Genomic DNA, 18,383 nt, shown 5'->3' on the forward strand with positions numbered 1-18,383 from the left:
CTGAAATCACAGGGAAGGAAACAATATTCTCAGAAAGGACCAAATGTACTGCACGAAGCGCTCTCTGTTCATGTAACATTTGGAGAGATAAATAAATAAAGACGTTGATTTAACCACCTCAGACAAGTCTGGGAGGAAAAACAAAGTCTGGAAGTTTAGATCTGTGTGACCGTCTGCAGTGATCGGCCAGAGGCTAGAGTACCGTAGCATCGACATCGAGGTTCTCTGTCGTCTCACTGGGTACAGTACCTCAGCACCCTGGGCCAACAGGATGGCCTTTAAGCCTGGTTAAGCAGGGCTCTTCTCCCCCCTGTCCCCCTCACCACCCCATCCCTCCCTCCTCCCAGAGCAATGAGTATTGACAAGTGTAGACCTGGGCCCCTCCAGGAGAATACTTTGCTGCGCGCTAAGTGCTAATCTAACATTTATCAAAGCAGAGGCCACATGTATCGTGTCACACCACACAACACCACACAGGCCTGCCGTCCCTGTCACACTTATTGTTCCCTGTTGTTGTTATTATTCACCATCACCACTAGCTAGGGCTTCACAGTGAAGAAATGGAGCGAACACATTTAGGCTCTCCTCTTTAGGTCCCCCCCCATCGTCCTTCTTCCCTCTCCAAGGCGAGAGGTTGGCTGTTGATACACAATTAGGCCTTAGCTAAAGTTTAATCTGGAGGTAAGTGGTGCAGGCGTTCATGTAGCTGGCATGTTGGGTCGCGATGGGTTTGTTTATCGAGGGGGACAAAGAGGCCGCTCGTCTGCTCTTGTCAATGATTTTTTGTGTGAGTGAATTACAAAATAAAGTGTATGTAACCTGTTATTATTCTGCACTTACGAAGTGGGGTGTAAGTGGATGAAAATTGATCCAGCAAATTGAAAAGGGGGTTAAGTGTTTTTGTCCTATCGACTCCAGCCGAAATGACTTGTATAAAACGCTCATTTCTTTCCCATTAGCAGATGAGGGCCGCAGCCAAGTATTATTTGAGGGCTACATTGTGCCGCGAGCTGGCAGAAGACATTTTGTAGCTGATAATTGCCCACTGACACTGTCTGGAGGGGGAAAACAGATTTGAACTCTGCAAATGTAATCATTTGAAGCCATCACGGCAGTTTTCTGCTAAATGTGGAAGGGTGATTGGTGAAATAGTGTGAAATGGCCACAGCATGAATCATGATCTCCTTGGAAACGATGAAAAGGGCTTCTTTGAAAGAACCTGTCATGTTATCAGATGGACTTATATGCGCTGTTGTTGATGGATAGCTGTGTCGGCATCCATATATGTTTGTTTGACAAATTATTATTGTCCATACCCTGGAATATAACCCAGGCTTACCTTTCCATCTCAAATCTTCCTCGTGTTCCTCTGACACCCTGCATATCCTTTCTCTCAGGTATTGGATATACAAATAATTATCTTTGTGATAAAATGTGCATTAATTGTCTCAAATATAAAGGGCACCTTTCTATATTGCAGGAGGAATCATTCGGGAAGCAAGAGATTCAGAGTGGACCCTTGGTGGTTACCGTGGTCCCTGCCTTACCCAGGGGAGCGGCTGTGGAACTGCACGTCATTGCTGCCCACGACGACCCCAGACACAGGACTTCCTGTCACATGACTACTGAGGTGGCGTGTGGAACCATAGAATGTCATGCCATGCTGTCCAGCGATAGCCAGTGTGCCACTGTATCCTTGGCACTGATGGTGCCCAGCTCTGCGCCAGCTGTCTCAGGGGTGGAAGGGGAGATACTGGGGGCACTGGTTGCTACCCTTCAGAGTGCCATGCAGAAGATTGGTGGTGGCGGGATCTCTCCACTGTGTGCCAGGGTGTTCTACAAGTGTAACAGTGCTCTGGCTGGACAGCTTGTAACAGGTAGGTAAACCACACACTCTACACTGCTCGCTCCTCAATACATGTTTAAACATTTTCAAATTCAAATTAATTTGAGTTAAATACAATTAAAAAATGTTGGTATAAGGTGATCTTTATGTTACTAAGATCTTATATTAAGCAACCGAGATTAAGCAACCGAGATTGGGTAACTGTCCGCCTAAAACAGTGGTATTCCCCCAAAAATAGTGGAGAACCCTTTTTTCCCCCTGAAATTTATGGAGACCCCATTTTTCCACCAATAATTTCTTGTGACCCCACCCCACCCCCAAAACAATTTTAACAACAAAATTAATTGCATTTTCATCTTAAAGAAACAAATACATATACTCCATACAATAAAAAATGACATATTATCTTTCTCAAAAACCTTTGTCCCATACAATAATCTGTACTCTACATTTTTTGTTACGAATAAAACAATATATATACAGTTCCAGTGAAAAGTTAGAACACACCTACTCATTCAAGGGGTTTTCTTTATTTTTACTATTTTCTACATTGTAGAATAATACTGAAGACATCTAATCTATGAAATAACACTTTGAATCAAAAAAATGTAAAACAAAGCACAATATATTTGATATTTAGGGGCCTTCCGGGTGGCGCAGTGGTCTAAGGCACTGCATCGCAGTGCTAGCTGTGCCACCAGAGACTCTGGGTTCGAGCCCAGGATTCTTCTAAGTAGTCACCGTTTGTGTTGATGACAGCTTTGCACAATCTCTCAACTAGCTTCACCTGGACTGCTTTTCCAACATTTTTTAAGGAGTTCCCACATATGCTGAGCACTTATTGGCTGCTTTTCCTCTTCTCTGCAGTCCAACTCATCCCAAATCATCTCAATTGGGTTGAGGTCGGGGTGATTGTGAGGTCGGGGTGATTGTGGAGGTTACACAGCTTACACAGCCTGGAGGTGTGTCCTGTTGAAAACAAATGCTAATCCCACTAAGCATAAACCAGATGGGATGGCGTAACGCTGCAGAATGCTGTAGTAGCCACACTGGTTACCGCCTTGAATTCTAAATAAATCACTGACAGTGTCACCAGCAAAACACCATCACACCTCCTCCTCCATGCTTCGCGGTGGGAATCACACATGCGGAGATCATCATCCTTTCACCAACTCTCACAAAGACACGGCGGTTGGAACAAAAAATCAAAAATTTGGACTCATCAGACCGAAGGACAGATTTCCACCGGTCTAATGTCCATTGCTTGTGTTTCATGGCCCAAGCAAGTATCTTCTTATTACTTGTGTCCTTTAGTCAATTAATCAATCAAATGTATTTATAAAGCCCTTCTTACATTAGCTGATGTCACAAAGTGCTGTACAGAAACCCAGCCTAAAACCCCAAACAGCAAGCAATGCAGGTGTAAAAGCAAGGTGGCTAGGAAAAACTCCCTAGAAAGGCCAGAACCTAAGAAAAAACCTAGAGAGGAACCAGGCTATGAGGGGTGGCCAGTTCTCTTCTGGCTGTGCCGGGTGGAGATTATAACAGAACATGGCCAAGATGTTCAATTGCTCATAGATGCCCAGCAGGGTCAAATAATAATAATCACAGTGGTTGTCGAGGGTGCAACAGGTCAGCACCTCAGGAGTAAATGTCCGTTGGCTTTTCATATCCGATCATTCAGAGTATCTCTACCGCTCCTATTATTTCTAGAGAGTTGAAAACAGCAGGTCTGGGACTGGTAGCACGTCCGGTGAACAGGTCAGGGTTCCATAGACGCAGGCAGAACAGTTGAAACTGGAGCAGCAGCACGGCCAGGTGGACTGGGGACAGCAAGGAGTCATCAGGCCAGGTAGTCCTGAGGCATGGTCCTAGGGCTCAGGTCCTCAGAAAGAAAGAAAGAAAAATAGAAAGAAAGAAAGAAAAATAGAAAGAGAGAGCGAATTAGAGAGAGCATACCTACATTCACACAGGACACCGGATAAGACAGGATACATTTTCCAGATATAGCAGACTGACCCTAGCCCCCCGACACATAAACTACTGAAGGATAAATACTGGAGGCTGAGACAGGAGGGGTCGGGAGACACTGTGGCCCCATCCTACGATACCCCCGGACTGGGCCAAACAGGCAGGATATAACCCCGCCCACTTTGCCAAAGCACAGCCACCACAACACTAGAGGGATATCTTCAACCACCAACTTACCATCCTTAGACAAGGCCGAGTATAGCCCACAAAGATCTCCGCCAAGGCACAACCCAAGGGGGGGCGCTAACCCGGACAAGAAGATCACATCAGTGACTCAACCCACTCAAGTGACGCACCCCTCCTAGGGAAGGCATGGAAGAGCACCAGTAAGCCAGTGACTCAGCCCCTGTAATCGTGTTAGAGGCAGAGAATCCCAGTGGAGAGAGGGGAACCGGCCTGGCAGAGACAGCAAGGGCGGTTCGTTGCTCCAGTGCCTTTCCGTTCACCTTCACACTCCTGGGCCAGACTACACTCAATCATAGGACCTACTGAAGAGATGAGTCTTCAATAAAGACTTAAAGGTTGAGACCGAGTCTGCGTCTCTCACATGGTAGGCAGACCATTTCATAAAAATGTAGCTCTATTTGAGAAAGCCCTGCCTCCAGCTGTTTGCTTAGAAATTCTAGGGACAGTAAGGAGGCCTGCGTGACCATAGCGTACGTGTAGATATGTATGGCAGGACCAAATCGGAAAGATATATAGGAGCAAGCCCATGTCATGCTTTGTAGGTTAGCAGTAAAACCTTGAAATCAGCCCTTGCCTTAACAGGAAGCCAGTTTAGAGAGGCTTGCACTGGAGTAATATGATCAATTTTGGGGGTTTTAGTCAAGATTCTAGCAGCCGTGTTTAGCACTAACTGAAGCTTATTTAGTGCTTCAGTCTTATTTAGTCTTTAATTGTTCCGTATTGACTGAGCTCCATGTACTAAACTAATGATGGACTGCCAATTCTCTTTGCTTAATTGAGTTGTTCTTGCCATAATATGGACTTGGTATTTTGCCAAATAGGGCTATCTTCTGTATACCACCCCTACCTTGCCACAACACAACTGATTGGCTCAAACGCATTAAGAAGGAAAGAAATTCCACAAATGAACTTTTAACAATGTGCACCTGTTAATTGAAATGCATTCCAGGTAACTAATTGAGAGAAGGTCAAGAGTGTGCAAAGCTGTCATCAATGCAAAGGGTGGTTACTTTGAACAATCTCAAATATATTTTGATTTGTTTAACACTTTTTTGGTCACTATATGATTCCACATGTGTTATTTAATAGTTTTGATGTCTTAACTTTTATTCTACAATGTAGAAAATAGTACAAATAAAGAAAAACCTTTGAATGAGTAGGTGTGTCCAAACTTTTGACTGGTTGGCGACCCCACTGCAGACCCCACCTTTGAATATCACTGCCCTAAATAATGTTTGGGGTGACATTGGTAAAGATATTTCCATACATAAAGTTGTGAGAACAACGGTCTAGTAGAAACCAGTCTCTGGAGGGAAGCTCATCTTCCTTTGTCTTTAATTATTGGGAGTCATTTGCTCTCTGTTGTTAAGAACAGCACTGGGGCTGGCTGCATCCTCTGTCATCATTATACTGTTATGCCACCATCTTACTCTCTCAGGATTCTGGTTCCTCATCAAGACAAATATGGAATGGTATTTATTTTCCCCTGCGAGACTCGTTTTGTCTTTAGAAAAGGTCCAACCAACACATTCATCAACCAGACACAGTTGAATCCACGCCAGACCCGACACTTTTACAGTCATTTCTCGGCCTTGACATGTTTTATTGGGGAGTATGAAATTATAATGTGATGAATAGGAATAAACATAGTCAACAACAATATGTCTGGACATAAACATGGGTATTTGTTTTGTCACATAATTATATGATGGCAATTCATGAAAGGTCATCAGTTCTTGTTCTGAACATCTCAGGAGAGTTTGAAATGTACTCCGTTCACACAAAATAGTGCTGAAATTAAAGGATGCTCTGATATTTTAGTACTGCAATCGCGTTTGATATGAATATGGGCATATAATACAATGTTGTGTTTTAAAATTCAGCAATTTTAATGACGTTGTTGGAGGTCCTTTTGGTTTTTTCTTGGTTTATACTGATTCACCAGAAAAATAAGTGTATTTATTTTACTTTTGACACAGACTTAAACATTTTATTTTAAAAGTCCACAGCTTACCCCTCATTTCATATTTCTATGCTATGTGCTCAGACACTTCCCTTAAGCCAGTTATTGACTCATCATTGAACTGGAATCTGTTACCTTTCCTCAGCACGCACAGCCCCAGCCATGGCCTGGGAGAGGGCCTGTGGCCAGGCAGCCTTCATGGTTCACAGCCCAGCTCCGCGCCTAATGCTTTTCAAAAGTCAAGGAAGGAAAAGTAGCACCTCTAGCGCTAGCCGTCACAGCCACAAACTGACACTGTTGTAGCGCAGTGCAACGCTGCTGAAAAATGTGACCCACCCCGAGTCACTATCGCTGCGCTTCACGGCTGATAGACAGACATATGCTCCAGATGAAACCTTTTACACGTTGTCTGAAGATGTTATTTACGTTACAGAGACTCAACAACCCCACATATGGCCTAGTTGTGTCAGATGATTTGCACTTCTAATGAAGTGATTTGTCTACTATTTAACAATATTCTTATAAAAACATTTCAAAAGACTTTAGTATGTTTTCGTTGTTTTCTATAAATTATGAGTAAAAATGCTGTTACAGATCCACTGAAATTTTGAAAGAAAGGCATCAATTGTTTCATAGAAAATCTATATTTACAGTGCCTTCGGAAAGTATTCAGACCCCTTGACTTTTCCATATTTTATTACGTTGCAGACTTATTCTAAAATTCCTTTTATCATTTGTTTTACCCTCCTCAATCTACACACAATACCCCATAATGACGAAGCAAAAACTGGTTTTTAGAACTATTTGCAAATGTATACAAAAAACAACTGAAATATACATTTACATAAGTATTCAGACCCTTCACTGTTGAAGCACCTTTTGCAGTGATTACAGCCTTGAGTCTTCTTGGGTATGATGCTACAAGCTTGGCACACCTGTATTTGGGCAGTTTTTCCCATTCTTCTCTCCAGATCCTCTCAAGCTATGTCAGGTTGGATGGGGAGCTTTGCAGCACAGCTATTTTCAGGTCTCTCCAGAGATGTTCGATCGGGTTCAAGTCCGGGCTGTGGCTGGGCCACTCAAGGTCATTCAGAGACTTGTCCCAAAGCCAGTCCTGCATTGTCTTGGATGTGTGCGTTGTTGTCCTGTTGGAAGGTGAACCTTCGCACCAGTCTGACATCCTGAGCTTTCTGGAGCAGGCTTTCATCAAGGATCTCTCTGTACTTTGCCCCGTTCATCTTTCCATCGATCTTGACAAGTCTCCCAGTCCCTGCCACTGAAAAACATCCCCACAGCATGATGCTGCCACCACCATGCTTCACCGTAGGGATGCTCTCAAGTTTCCTCCAGACGTGACGCTTGACATTCAGGCTAAAGAGTTCAATCTTGGTTTCATCAGACCAGAGAATCTTGTTTCTCATGGTCTGAGAGTCTTCAGTTGCCTTTTGGCAAACTCAAAGCAGGCTGGCATGTGCCTTTTACTGAGGAGTGGCTTACGTCTGGCCACTCTACCCTAAAGGCCTGATTGGTGGAGTGCTGCAGAGATGGTTGTCCTTCTGCAAGGTTCTCCCATCTCCACAGAGGAACTTTGGAGCTCTGTCAGAGTGACCATCAGGTTCTTAGTCACCTCCCTGACCAAGGCTCTTCTCACCCGATGGTTCAGTTTGGCCTGGCGGCCAGCTCTAGGAAGAGTCTTGGTGGTTCCAAATATATATATACAGTACCAGTCAAACGTTTGGACACACCTACTCATTCAAGGGTTTTGCTTTATTTTTTACTATTTATGACATTGTAGAATAATAGTGAAGACATCAAAACTATTAAATAACACATATGGAATAAAGTAGCCACCTTTTGCCTTGATGACAGCTTTGAACACTCTTGGCATTCACTCAACCAGCTTCACCTGGAATACTTTTTCAACAGTCTTGAAGGAGTTCCCACATATGCTGAGAACTTGTTGGCTGCTTTTCCTTCACTCTGCGGTCCAACTCATCCTAAACCATCTCAATTTGGTTGAGGTCGGGTGATTGTGGAGGCCATGTCATCTGATGCAGCACTACATCAGTCTCCTTGGTCAAATAGCCCTTACACAGCCTGGAGGTGTGTTGGGTCATTGTCCTGTTGAAAACAAATGCTAGTCCCACTAAGCATAAACCAGATGGGATGGCGTAACGCTGCAGAATGCTGTAGTAGCCACACTGGTTACCACCTTGAATTCTAAATAAATCACTGACGGTGTCACCAGCAAAACACCATCACACCTCCTCCTCCATGCTTCACGGTGGGAATCTCACATGCAGAGATCATCATCCTTTCACCTACTCTCACAAAGACACGGCGGTTGGAACAAAAAATCTCAAAGTTGGAATCATCAGACCAAAGGACAGATTTCCACCGGTCTAATGTCCATTGCTTGTGTTTCATGGCCCAAGCAAGTCTCTTCTTATTATTGGTGTCCTTTAGGCGTGGTTTCTTTGGAGCAATATGACCATGAAGGCCTGATTCACGCAGTCTTCTTTGAACAGTTGATGTTGAGATGTGTCTGTTACTTGAACTCTGTGAAGCAATTATTTGGGCTGCAATCTGAGGTGCAGTTAACTCTAATGGACTTATCCTCTGCAGCAGAGGTAACTCTGGGTCTTCCTTTCCTGTGGCGGTCCTCGTGAGAGCCAGTTTCATCATAGCGCTTGATGGTTTTACGACTGCTCAAATCTTCCTCATTGGCTGACCTTCATGTCTTAAAGTAATGATGGACTGTCGATTCTCTTTGCTTATTTTAGCTGTTCTTGCCATAATATGGACTTGGTCTTTTACCAAATAGGACTTTCTTCCATATACCACCCCTACCGTGTCACAACACAACTGATTGACTCAAACGCATTAAGAAGGAAGGAAATTCCACAAATTAACTTTTAACAATGTGCACCTGTTATTCCAGGTAACTAATTGAGAGAATGCCAAAAGTGTGCAAAGCTGTCATCAAGGCAAAGGGTGGCAACTTTGAAGAATCTCAAAAAAAAAATATATATATATATATATATATATATATTTATTTTTTTATTTTTTTATATATATTTTACAAACATTTATATACACACACACTACCGTTCAAAAGTTTGGGGTCAATTAGAAATTTCCTTGTTTTTGAAAGATAAGCACAGCTGATTTTTTTAATGGAATATCCACATAGGCGTACAGAGGCCCATTATCAGCAACCATCACTCCTGTGTTCCAATGGCACGTTGTGTTAGCTAATCCAAGTTTATCATTTTAAATGGTTTATTGATCATTAAATCAAATTAATTTGTATTAGTCACATTCGCTGAATACAACAGATGCTTACTTACGAGCCCCTAACCAACAATGCAGTTAAAAAAATATGGTTAAGAATAAGAAATACATTTAACAAGTAATTAAAGAGCAGCAGTAAAATAACAATAGCGAGACTATATACAGGTGGGTACTGGTACAGAGTCAATGTGCGGGAGCACAGGTTAGTTGAGGTAATATGTACATGTAGGTAGAGTTGTTAAAGTGACTGTGCATAGATGATAACAACAGAGAGTAGCAGCGGTGTAAAGGAGGTGCAATGCAAGTAGTCTGGGTAGACATTTGATTAGATGGCTTGGGGGTTGAAGCTGTTTAGAAGCCTCTTGGACCTAGATTTGGCACTCCGGTACCGCTTGCCGTGCGGTAGCAGAGAGAACAGTCTATGACTAAGGTGGCTGGAGTCTTTGACAATTTTTAAGGCCTTCCTCTGACACCGCCTGGTATAGAGGTCCTGGATGGCAGGAAGCGTGGCCCCAGTGATGTACTGGGCCGTTGGCACGACCCTCTGTAATGCCTTGCTGTTGGTCGCTGAGCAGTTGCCATACCAGGCAGTGATGCAACCAGTCTGCTCTCGATGGTGCAGCTGTAGAACCTTTTGAGGATCTGAGGACCCATGCCAAATCTTTTCAGTCTCCTGAGGGGGAATAGGTTTTGTTGTGCCCTCTTCACGACTGTCTTGGTGTGCTTGGACCATGTTAGTTTGTTGGTGTTGTGGACACCAAGGAACTTGAAGCTCTCAACCTGCTCCACTGCTGCCCCGTCGATGAGAATGGGGGCGTGCTCGGTCCTCTTTTTCCTGTAGTCCACAATCATCTCCTTTGTCTTGATCATGTTGAGGGAGAGGATGTTGTCCTGGCACCACACGGCCAGGTCTCTGACCTCCTCTCTATAGGCTGTCTCGTCGTTGGCGGTGATCAGGCCTACAACTGTTGTGTCATTGGCAAACTTAATGATGGTGTTGGAGTCGTGCCTGGCCATGCAGTCATGAGTGAACAGGGAGTACAGGAGGGGACTGAGCATGCACCCCTGAGGGGCCCCTGTGTTGAGGATCAGCGTGGTGGATGTGTTGTTACCTACCTTTACCACCTGGGGTGGCCCGTCAGGAAGTCCAGGATCCAGTTGCAGAGGTAAGTGTTTAGTCTCAGGGTCCTTAGCTTATTGATGAGCTTTGAGGGCACTATGGTGTTGAAAGCTGAGCTGTCGTCAATGAATACAAATCTCACATAGGTGTTCATTTTGTCCAGGTGGGAAAAGTCGGTATGCAATAGAGATTGCATCATCTGTGGATCTGTTGTGGCGGTATGCAAATTGGATTGGGTGTAGTGTTTCTGGGATAATGGTGTTGATGTGAGCCATGACCAGCCTTTCATAGCACATCATTAGAAAACCCTTGTGCAATTATGTTAGCACAGCTGAAAACTGTTGCCCCAGTGCACAACCTAGCAAGAGGACAGGTACATTAGAGTGTCTAGTTTGAGAAACAGACGCCTCACAAGTCCTTACCTGGCAGCTTCCTTAAATAGTACCCGCAAAACACCAGTCTCAACGTCAACAGTGAAGAGGTGACTGGCCTAGGCAGAGAAAAAGCCATATCTCAGACTGGCCAATAAAAATAAAAGACTAAAAAGAACACAGACAATGGACAAAGGAAGATTGGAAAAAAGTGTTATGAACAGACAAATCTAAGAGGTGTTCGAATCACAAAGAAGAAGATTCATGAGAAGCAGAAAAAAATTAAAATATGCTGGAGGAGTGCTTGACACCATCTGTCAAGCATGGTGGAGGCATTGTGATGGTCTGGGGGTGCTTTGGTGGTGGTAAAGTGAGATATTTGTACAGGGTAAAATGTATCTTGAAGACGGAAGGCTATCACTCCATTTTGCAACGCCATGCCATACCCTGTGGACGGCGCTTAATTGGAGCCAATTTCCTCCTACGACAGGACGATGACCCAAAGCACAGCTCCAAACAATGCAAGAACTATTTAGGGAAGAAGCAGTCAGCTGGTATTCTGTCTATAATGGAGTGGCCAGCACAGTCACCGGATCTCAACCCTATTGAGCTGTTGTGGGAGCAGCTTGACCGTATGTACGTAAGAAGTGCCCATCAAGCCAATCCAACTTGTGGGAGGAGCTTCAGGAAGCATGGGGTGAAATCTCTTCAGATTACCTCAACAAATTGACAACTAGAATGCCAAAGGTTTGCAAGGCTGTAATTGCTGCAAATGGAGGATTCTTTGATGAAGCAAAATTTGAAGGACGCAGTTATTATTTCAATTAAAAATCATTATTTATAACCTTGTCAACATCTTATTCATTTTTCAACTCATTTAATGTATGTTTTCGTGGAGAACAAGGACATTTCTAAGTGACCCCAAACGTATGTGTGTATGTATGTATGTATATATATACATATATATATACACACACACACACACACACACACACACACACACACACACACACACACAGTGGGGCAAAAAAGTATTTAGTCAGCCACCAATTGTGCAAGTTCTCCCACTTAAAAAGATGAGAGAGGCCTGTAATTTTCATCATAGGTACACTTCAACTATGACAGACAAAATGAGAAAAAAATCCAGAAAATCACATTGTAGGATTTTTAATGAATTTATTTGCAAATTATGGTGGAAAATAAGTATTTAGTCACCGACAAACAAGCAAGATTTCTGTCTCTCACAGACCTGTAACTTCTTCTTTAAGAGGCTCCTCTGTCCTCCACTCGTTACCTGTATTAATGGCACCTGTTTGAACTTGTTATCAGTATAAAAGACACCTGTCCACAACCTCAAATAGTCACTCTCCCAACTCCACTATGGCCAAGACCAAAGAGCTGTCAAAGGTCACCAGAAACAAAATTGTAGACCTGCACCAGGCTGGGAAGACTGAATCTGGAATAGGTAAGCAGCTTGGTTTGAAGAAATCCACTGGGGGAGCAATTATTAGGAAATGGAAGACATACAAGACCACTGATAATCTCCCTCGATCTGGGGCTCCACGCAAGATCTCACCCCGTGGGGTCAAAATGATCACAAGAACGGTGAGCAAAAATCCCAGAACCACACGGGGGGACCTAGTGAATGACCTGCAGAGAGCTGGGACCAAAGTAACAAAGCCTACCATCAGTAACACACTACGCCGCCAGGGACTCAAATCCTGCAGTGACAGACGTGTCCCCCTGCTTAAGCCAGTACACATCCAGGCCTGTCTGAAGTTTGCTAGAGAGCATTTGGATGATCCAGAAGAAGATTGGGAGAATGTCATATGGTCAGATGAAACCAAAATATAACTTTTTGATAAAAACTCAACTCGTCGTGTTTGGAGGACAAAGAATGCTGAGTTGCATCGAAAGAACACCATACCTACTGTGAAGCATGGGGGTGGAAACATCATGTTTTGGGGCTGTTTTCTGCAAAGGGACCAGGACGACTGATCCGTATAAAGGAAAGAATGAATGGGGCCATGTATCGTGAGATTTTGAGTGAAAACCTCCTTCCATCAGCAAGGGCATTGAAGATGAAACGTGGCTGGGTCTTTCAGCATGACAATGATCCCAAACGCCCGGGCAACGAAGGAGTGGCTTCGTAAGAAGCATTTCAAGGTCCTGGAGTTTCCTAGCCAGTCTCCAGATCTCAACCCCATAGAAAATCTTTGGAGGGAGTTGAAAGTCCATGTTGCCCAGCAACAGCCCCAAAACATCACTGCTCTAGAGGAGATCTGCATGGAGGAATGGGCCAAAATACCAGCAACAGTGTGTGAAAACCTTGTGAAGACTTACAGAAAACGTTTGACCTCTGTCATTGCCAACAAAGGGTATATAACAAAGTATTGAGATAAACTTTTGTTATTGACCAAATACTTATTTTCCACCATAATTTGCAAATAAATTCATTAAAAATCCTACAATGTGATTTTCTGGATTTTCTTTCTTATTTTGTCTGTCATAGTTGATGTGTACCTATGATGAAAATTACAGGCCTCTCTCAACTTTTTAAGTGGGAGAACTTGCACAATTGGTGGCTGACTAAATACTTTTTTGCCCCACTGTGTGTGTGTGTGTGTGTGTATATATATATATATATATATATATATATATATATATATACACACACACACACGTTTGGGGTCACTTAGAAATGTCCTTGTTTTCCACGAAAACATATATATATATATATATATATATATATATATATATATGACAAAATGACACACCGGAAATGGCCACTGGGCTGGATGGCACTGCTGTAAGCAGTGTAGACTAGAGCACCTCGGTTTAGCGGGATGTCTTCCTTCCCCATAGAGAGGAGCCTGGCTGCACCCGCTGTGCTTGGCCTCTCGGCCACATTGTTCACTCACCTCGGCCTAAATGAACAATTTTCATGAGCCAATGCCTGCTAATTATGTTCTCGTTTAGCGGTTAATTTGAACCAGTTTGGAAGGCAGTGTAGCACAACTAAAACCATGGACGCTGCTCTGGGCTCTCTCTCCCCTGCTTAAAAGCCCCATAAGCCCAGCAGGCATTGGCAATTTCACACAAAATGCCCCTCTTTCTATCCTGTTCTCTCTCTCGCTGTGCCTGACCACAACAGTACTCTAATCTCCCTGCTACCCAGTCATGTATATATTTACGTATTGATTGATTAAAATGAAAAATAAAAAGGTCATGATAATGCTAAATATTGTTGGTATTAATGATGGGCAAACGATGCTTTTCAAAATGTGGAGATTTAACAGGCGCATGCAGACCGGATTTTTTACCCCCTGTGTTGGATGTGAAGCAGAATAATGGCTGGTTCCCTTGGGTAGATGGTTTAGTTCCATCCCATTGCTAATGTGATTGCTTTTAGGATCCTGCTTAATGGCCTCTGTCCCCTGCACCTCACAACCAGGGTTCTTTCAGCAGCACACATACTACACACATGTAGTGTGTACACACATGGACGGATGGTCACTCCATTTTCACCTTCACCCCTCGCCTTGGTCCCAGGCACACAAAGGCCCTGTCTGCCTCAAAGCTCAAAGACTAAAAAGGCCTTGTTTCAGAGGTGTGATGAAGGCTTTGTCTCTTCTCCCCTAATGTTACCATTACTCTCTGTGATCTCCCTGCCTCTCTCTGTTGTCTCCACTTGATCTCCAGAGGGTCCTACATCCCAGGGTGAAGCCTCACGCTCAGATAACAGCCATATTTAGCCTTTTCATAAAATAGGAAAAAGGCTGTGTGTTCAGTGGGGGCATTTTAAGCCGTCGCACATATTCACTAATTAGCCTGTACGGGTTCTTTGTGTGTGTGTTTGGCGTGCTGCGTTCTGCTCTAATGAAAGACAATGAGGCTTATTAAATGGCACTGAACAGTGCTGGTAACCTTTCTGTCCTGATTTATCTCCACAAGTTCATCATGGTGACAGAACTTCTCTGCTCTTACACTGAGGCTTGCTATTGAAACTGGCTATAGTTCACTATAGATGAGTCTCTATAGATTGTAACTTCATTGAATTAAATGTAAATTCAGTGTGAATGTAACCACAGATTGACAGTTAGTGACACAGGTTTTTGAAGCTTTGATATAGTCATTTAGCAGTTATTTTTAATCCTAAGTGACAAAATGGCATGCTCTAAACTCAACATATGTGGCTCACGCGGGAATCAAACCCACGACTAGGGCTGTTGCGGTGACCGTATTACCGTCACACCGGCGGTCGGTCACAAGTCATGAAGGCAGTGAAATTCCAATTGACCGTTTAGTCACGGTAATCGGGCTTCTCCAAGCTCTGATGCTGCTGGTCATTAGTAGCCTACCAAACTTGCTAACTGCCTGGTACTCAGCACTCTATTGTCCCTCTAATCACTCTGACATCAATGCAAATGTATTCGAAAATCTAATCAAACACTTAATGAGAGCCCATGAGCTCATGTTGCACAACATTTCAATATGCTATTCAATTGCGCGAGAAAACCGAGTGATGGCCTCTACTTAAAAAATAGCAGGATCTGCTTTCTATAGGCAGGGCCTACTATATTTATTTCTCAACTTTCCTATTAAGCACATTGCTTATATTTACAACAGGAGTATAGCCTACCAGGCTGGCATGAAAATGAACCACAGGGAAAAGCATCCTCCATTAATTATATAAGTGCATAGGTCCATTCTAAATCAAAACATTTCACACATATATTATTTAGTATATGTAAAGACAAGATTAAATCAAGAATAGTCTGATGGGTGACAATATTAGCCTATCACTTGTGAATTATATATTATCCCTTGTGAATGATGCCCAGCATAAGAAACAATGCCTTTTTTTTTGCGACTTTTTCAAATCATAGTTGCACACCTCATGTAGCCTAGCCCATAGGCCTATATGTTTTAATAAGGTTTGTATCACACCTCATGTAGCCTAGCCCATAGGCCTATATGTTTTAATAAGGTTTGTATCACACCTCATGTAGCCTAGCCCATAGGCCTATATGTTTTAATAAGGTTAGTATCACACCTCATGAAGCCTAGCCCATAGGCCTATATGTTTTAATAAGGTTTGTATCACACCTCATGTAGCCTAGCCCATAGGCCTATATGTTTTAATAAGGTTAGTATCACACCTCATGTAGCCTAGCCCATAGGCCTATATGTTTTAATAAGGTTTGTATCACACCTCATGTAGCCTAGCCCATAGGCCTATATGTTTTAATAAAGTTAGTATCACACCTCATGTAGCCTAGCCCATAGGCCTATATGTTTTAATAAGGTTAGTATCACACCTCATGTAGCCTAGCCCATAGACCTATATGTTTTAATAAGGTTTGTATCACACCTCATGTAGCCTAGCCCATAGGCCTATATGTTTTAATAAGGTTTGTATCAAATAACTTCTTAAAATGAAGCACATGAATCCCCTTTACAAGGGGTGTAGATCCTAACTGGAATACATAAGCAGCGTGTGAGTTTCAAGTTTGGGGAAGATAATTTTCAACATAAATGTTCCTTTTATAATAAAAGCATTACATGGATAATTGCATTTGCGGTCACTTTTGATAATGGTGTTTTCCTCTAATGGAACATTTGCATCTACTACCATGTGTACATTGCTGAGCTTATAATGTGAGTGATGCCTAATATTTTATCAACATTTTACGTTCTAATCTGTTGCGTCGGCCACATTGCGTAAAAAAATGTTTTTATGCTAGTGGTTGTATAATTTGGGATCTATCGCATCCCACACATTTATTTCTCACACAGAATAGAATAGGTCAACCTTTGTACTAAGGGGAATAGTAGATTGACATAGGCTAGTGATTTTGCTGTTCGTTAGGCCTTCTCATATTGTTGGCTGACAAAGTAAATGTGGACAGTTCTTCCAATATCTTCCATATGCACCTTGGAATTGGATAAGGATGCGCACAGTTGCGTCCCCGATGTGTCTGTCTTCACTTGTAGCCTGTAAGAAAGCACTCAGGGAGAAGCATACAACGGCCACTGGCCGCAAAAGGCTTGGATTCTTTAGGGTGAATTACGGCCACACAAAGGGGATGCCGCCATGAAATTCTAGGCATTTTCAAGTGATTGTGAAATTGTAAATGAGTGACTGATGTAGTGTGTACAGCCTTCGCCAAAAAACAAAGCAGAGCTCATGCCTTTCAATAAACCTTTTTCAAATCATCATTAGTCGCATCATGCAGCCTTACAATGTATTAAAAATCAAAAAATATAGCCCAACGTTTGTAGAACAACTAAAGTTAAATTAATAACTCTATTTTAAGCATATAGCAATACCTATTTCTTTGTTAAGCGCTCAACACAGAATAGCCACATGTGCGCACTCCCCCAAATAATTTGGAGAGAATATCCTTTCTATTTTATTAAGCTTTGTTCAATTGTATTATTCATGCTATAAAATAATGCCACGGAATTCTAAGAAAATCTTGTCTGCTATATGAACTTGTGTAGTCCACAGCCATTTGGCATAGCCAGATCAGGACCTAACATAAGGACCTAACATAAGGACAACTCAGAGTATGCTATTCTGTTCTTATGATATATACTACATTTTCATTATATCATGTTTCTTTAGACCTGTCTACAATAAATAATGGATTTATTGTGATAGTGTAGGCTATATTACAGGGATTTATTAGACTTTTTAAAATGTAGATGTTCCAAAGGTCTGCATCAGTAGCTTGTAGGCTATGGGTGGAAGCCAGGAGAGGCTAAATGTGTTTATGTTAATTACCGGTCAATTACCGTGAGGCCGACAGTTATTTGCTTGACAATCACTGGCTGACGAAATGTTGTGGCCGCCACAGCCCTACCCATGACTCTGATGTCCCAAGGACCATACAACAACCATCTGAGCCAATGGTTCCAACCAACTGATATCTAGATACACTTAGCTACCACATCCCAACAACATATCACATCCCAGTGACCACACTATGACACACTCAACACACTGTTAGACCTATGGAACTAACAAGCCCATGAAAGCCATCCATTCGAGGCCAGGGGAACACTTGTGACTATTAGGGGCTGAGGAGCAGGAGAGGACATGGCGGCCACATCATCCCAGTGGGCCACTGCTAAATGGACAGGCTGTCAACAAGGAGACAGCCAAAGACACTCTTACATGTCCACTGCCTGTCTGTCTGTAGACACACACCAACACACTAACCCTCTCGAACAATCTCTCAGCTCCGCTCAAGCTGAGAGCCAACCGTCCCAACACAGCTTCCTTACATCCCAACACGACAGGGGGTGCAGGATCTATTCCACTAGATCCCCCCACAACAAGCTGCTGCTCATTTGTTCATTGGTTTAAGTGTGTGTTGGGGAGGTAGGTTAGGGGTTTGGGATGTAGGGGTGTGTGTGTGTGTGTGTGTGTGTGTGTGTGTGTGTGTGTGTGTGTGTGTGTGTGTGTGTGTGTGTGTGTGTGTGTGTGTGTGAGTGTGTGTTAGAATGCCTGTGTGTGTATTCTGTGTGTCTTGGGCAGGGGGTGTGTGGGTTCAGTAGCTTACA

General features: G+C 43.0%; 1 protein-coding gene across 2 annotated transcripts in view; it reads left to right on the plus strand.

Moving 5' to 3' along the window:
* LOC139375101 (diphthamine biosynthesis 6) overlaps positions 1-18,383 on the plus strand; it is an 88,260-nt gene that overhangs the window by 68,101 nt on the left and 1,776 nt on the right. For both annotated transcript variants that reach the window (XM_071116559.1, XM_071116560.1), the window contains exon 14: positions 1,481-1,877. In XM_071116559.1, the coding sequence (XP_070972660.1) occupies positions 1,481-1,877 (397 nt within the window). The remainder of the gene's footprint in view (positions 1-1,480; positions 1,878-18,383) is intronic.

The sequence above is a fragment of the Oncorhynchus clarkii genome, chromosome 19 (assembly GCF_045791955.1).
Source record: "Oncorhynchus clarkii lewisi isolate Uvic-CL-2024 chromosome 19, UVic_Ocla_1.0, whole genome shotgun sequence".
Taxonomy (NCBI): Eukaryota; Metazoa; Chordata; class Actinopteri; order Salmoniformes; family Salmonidae; genus Oncorhynchus; species Oncorhynchus clarkii.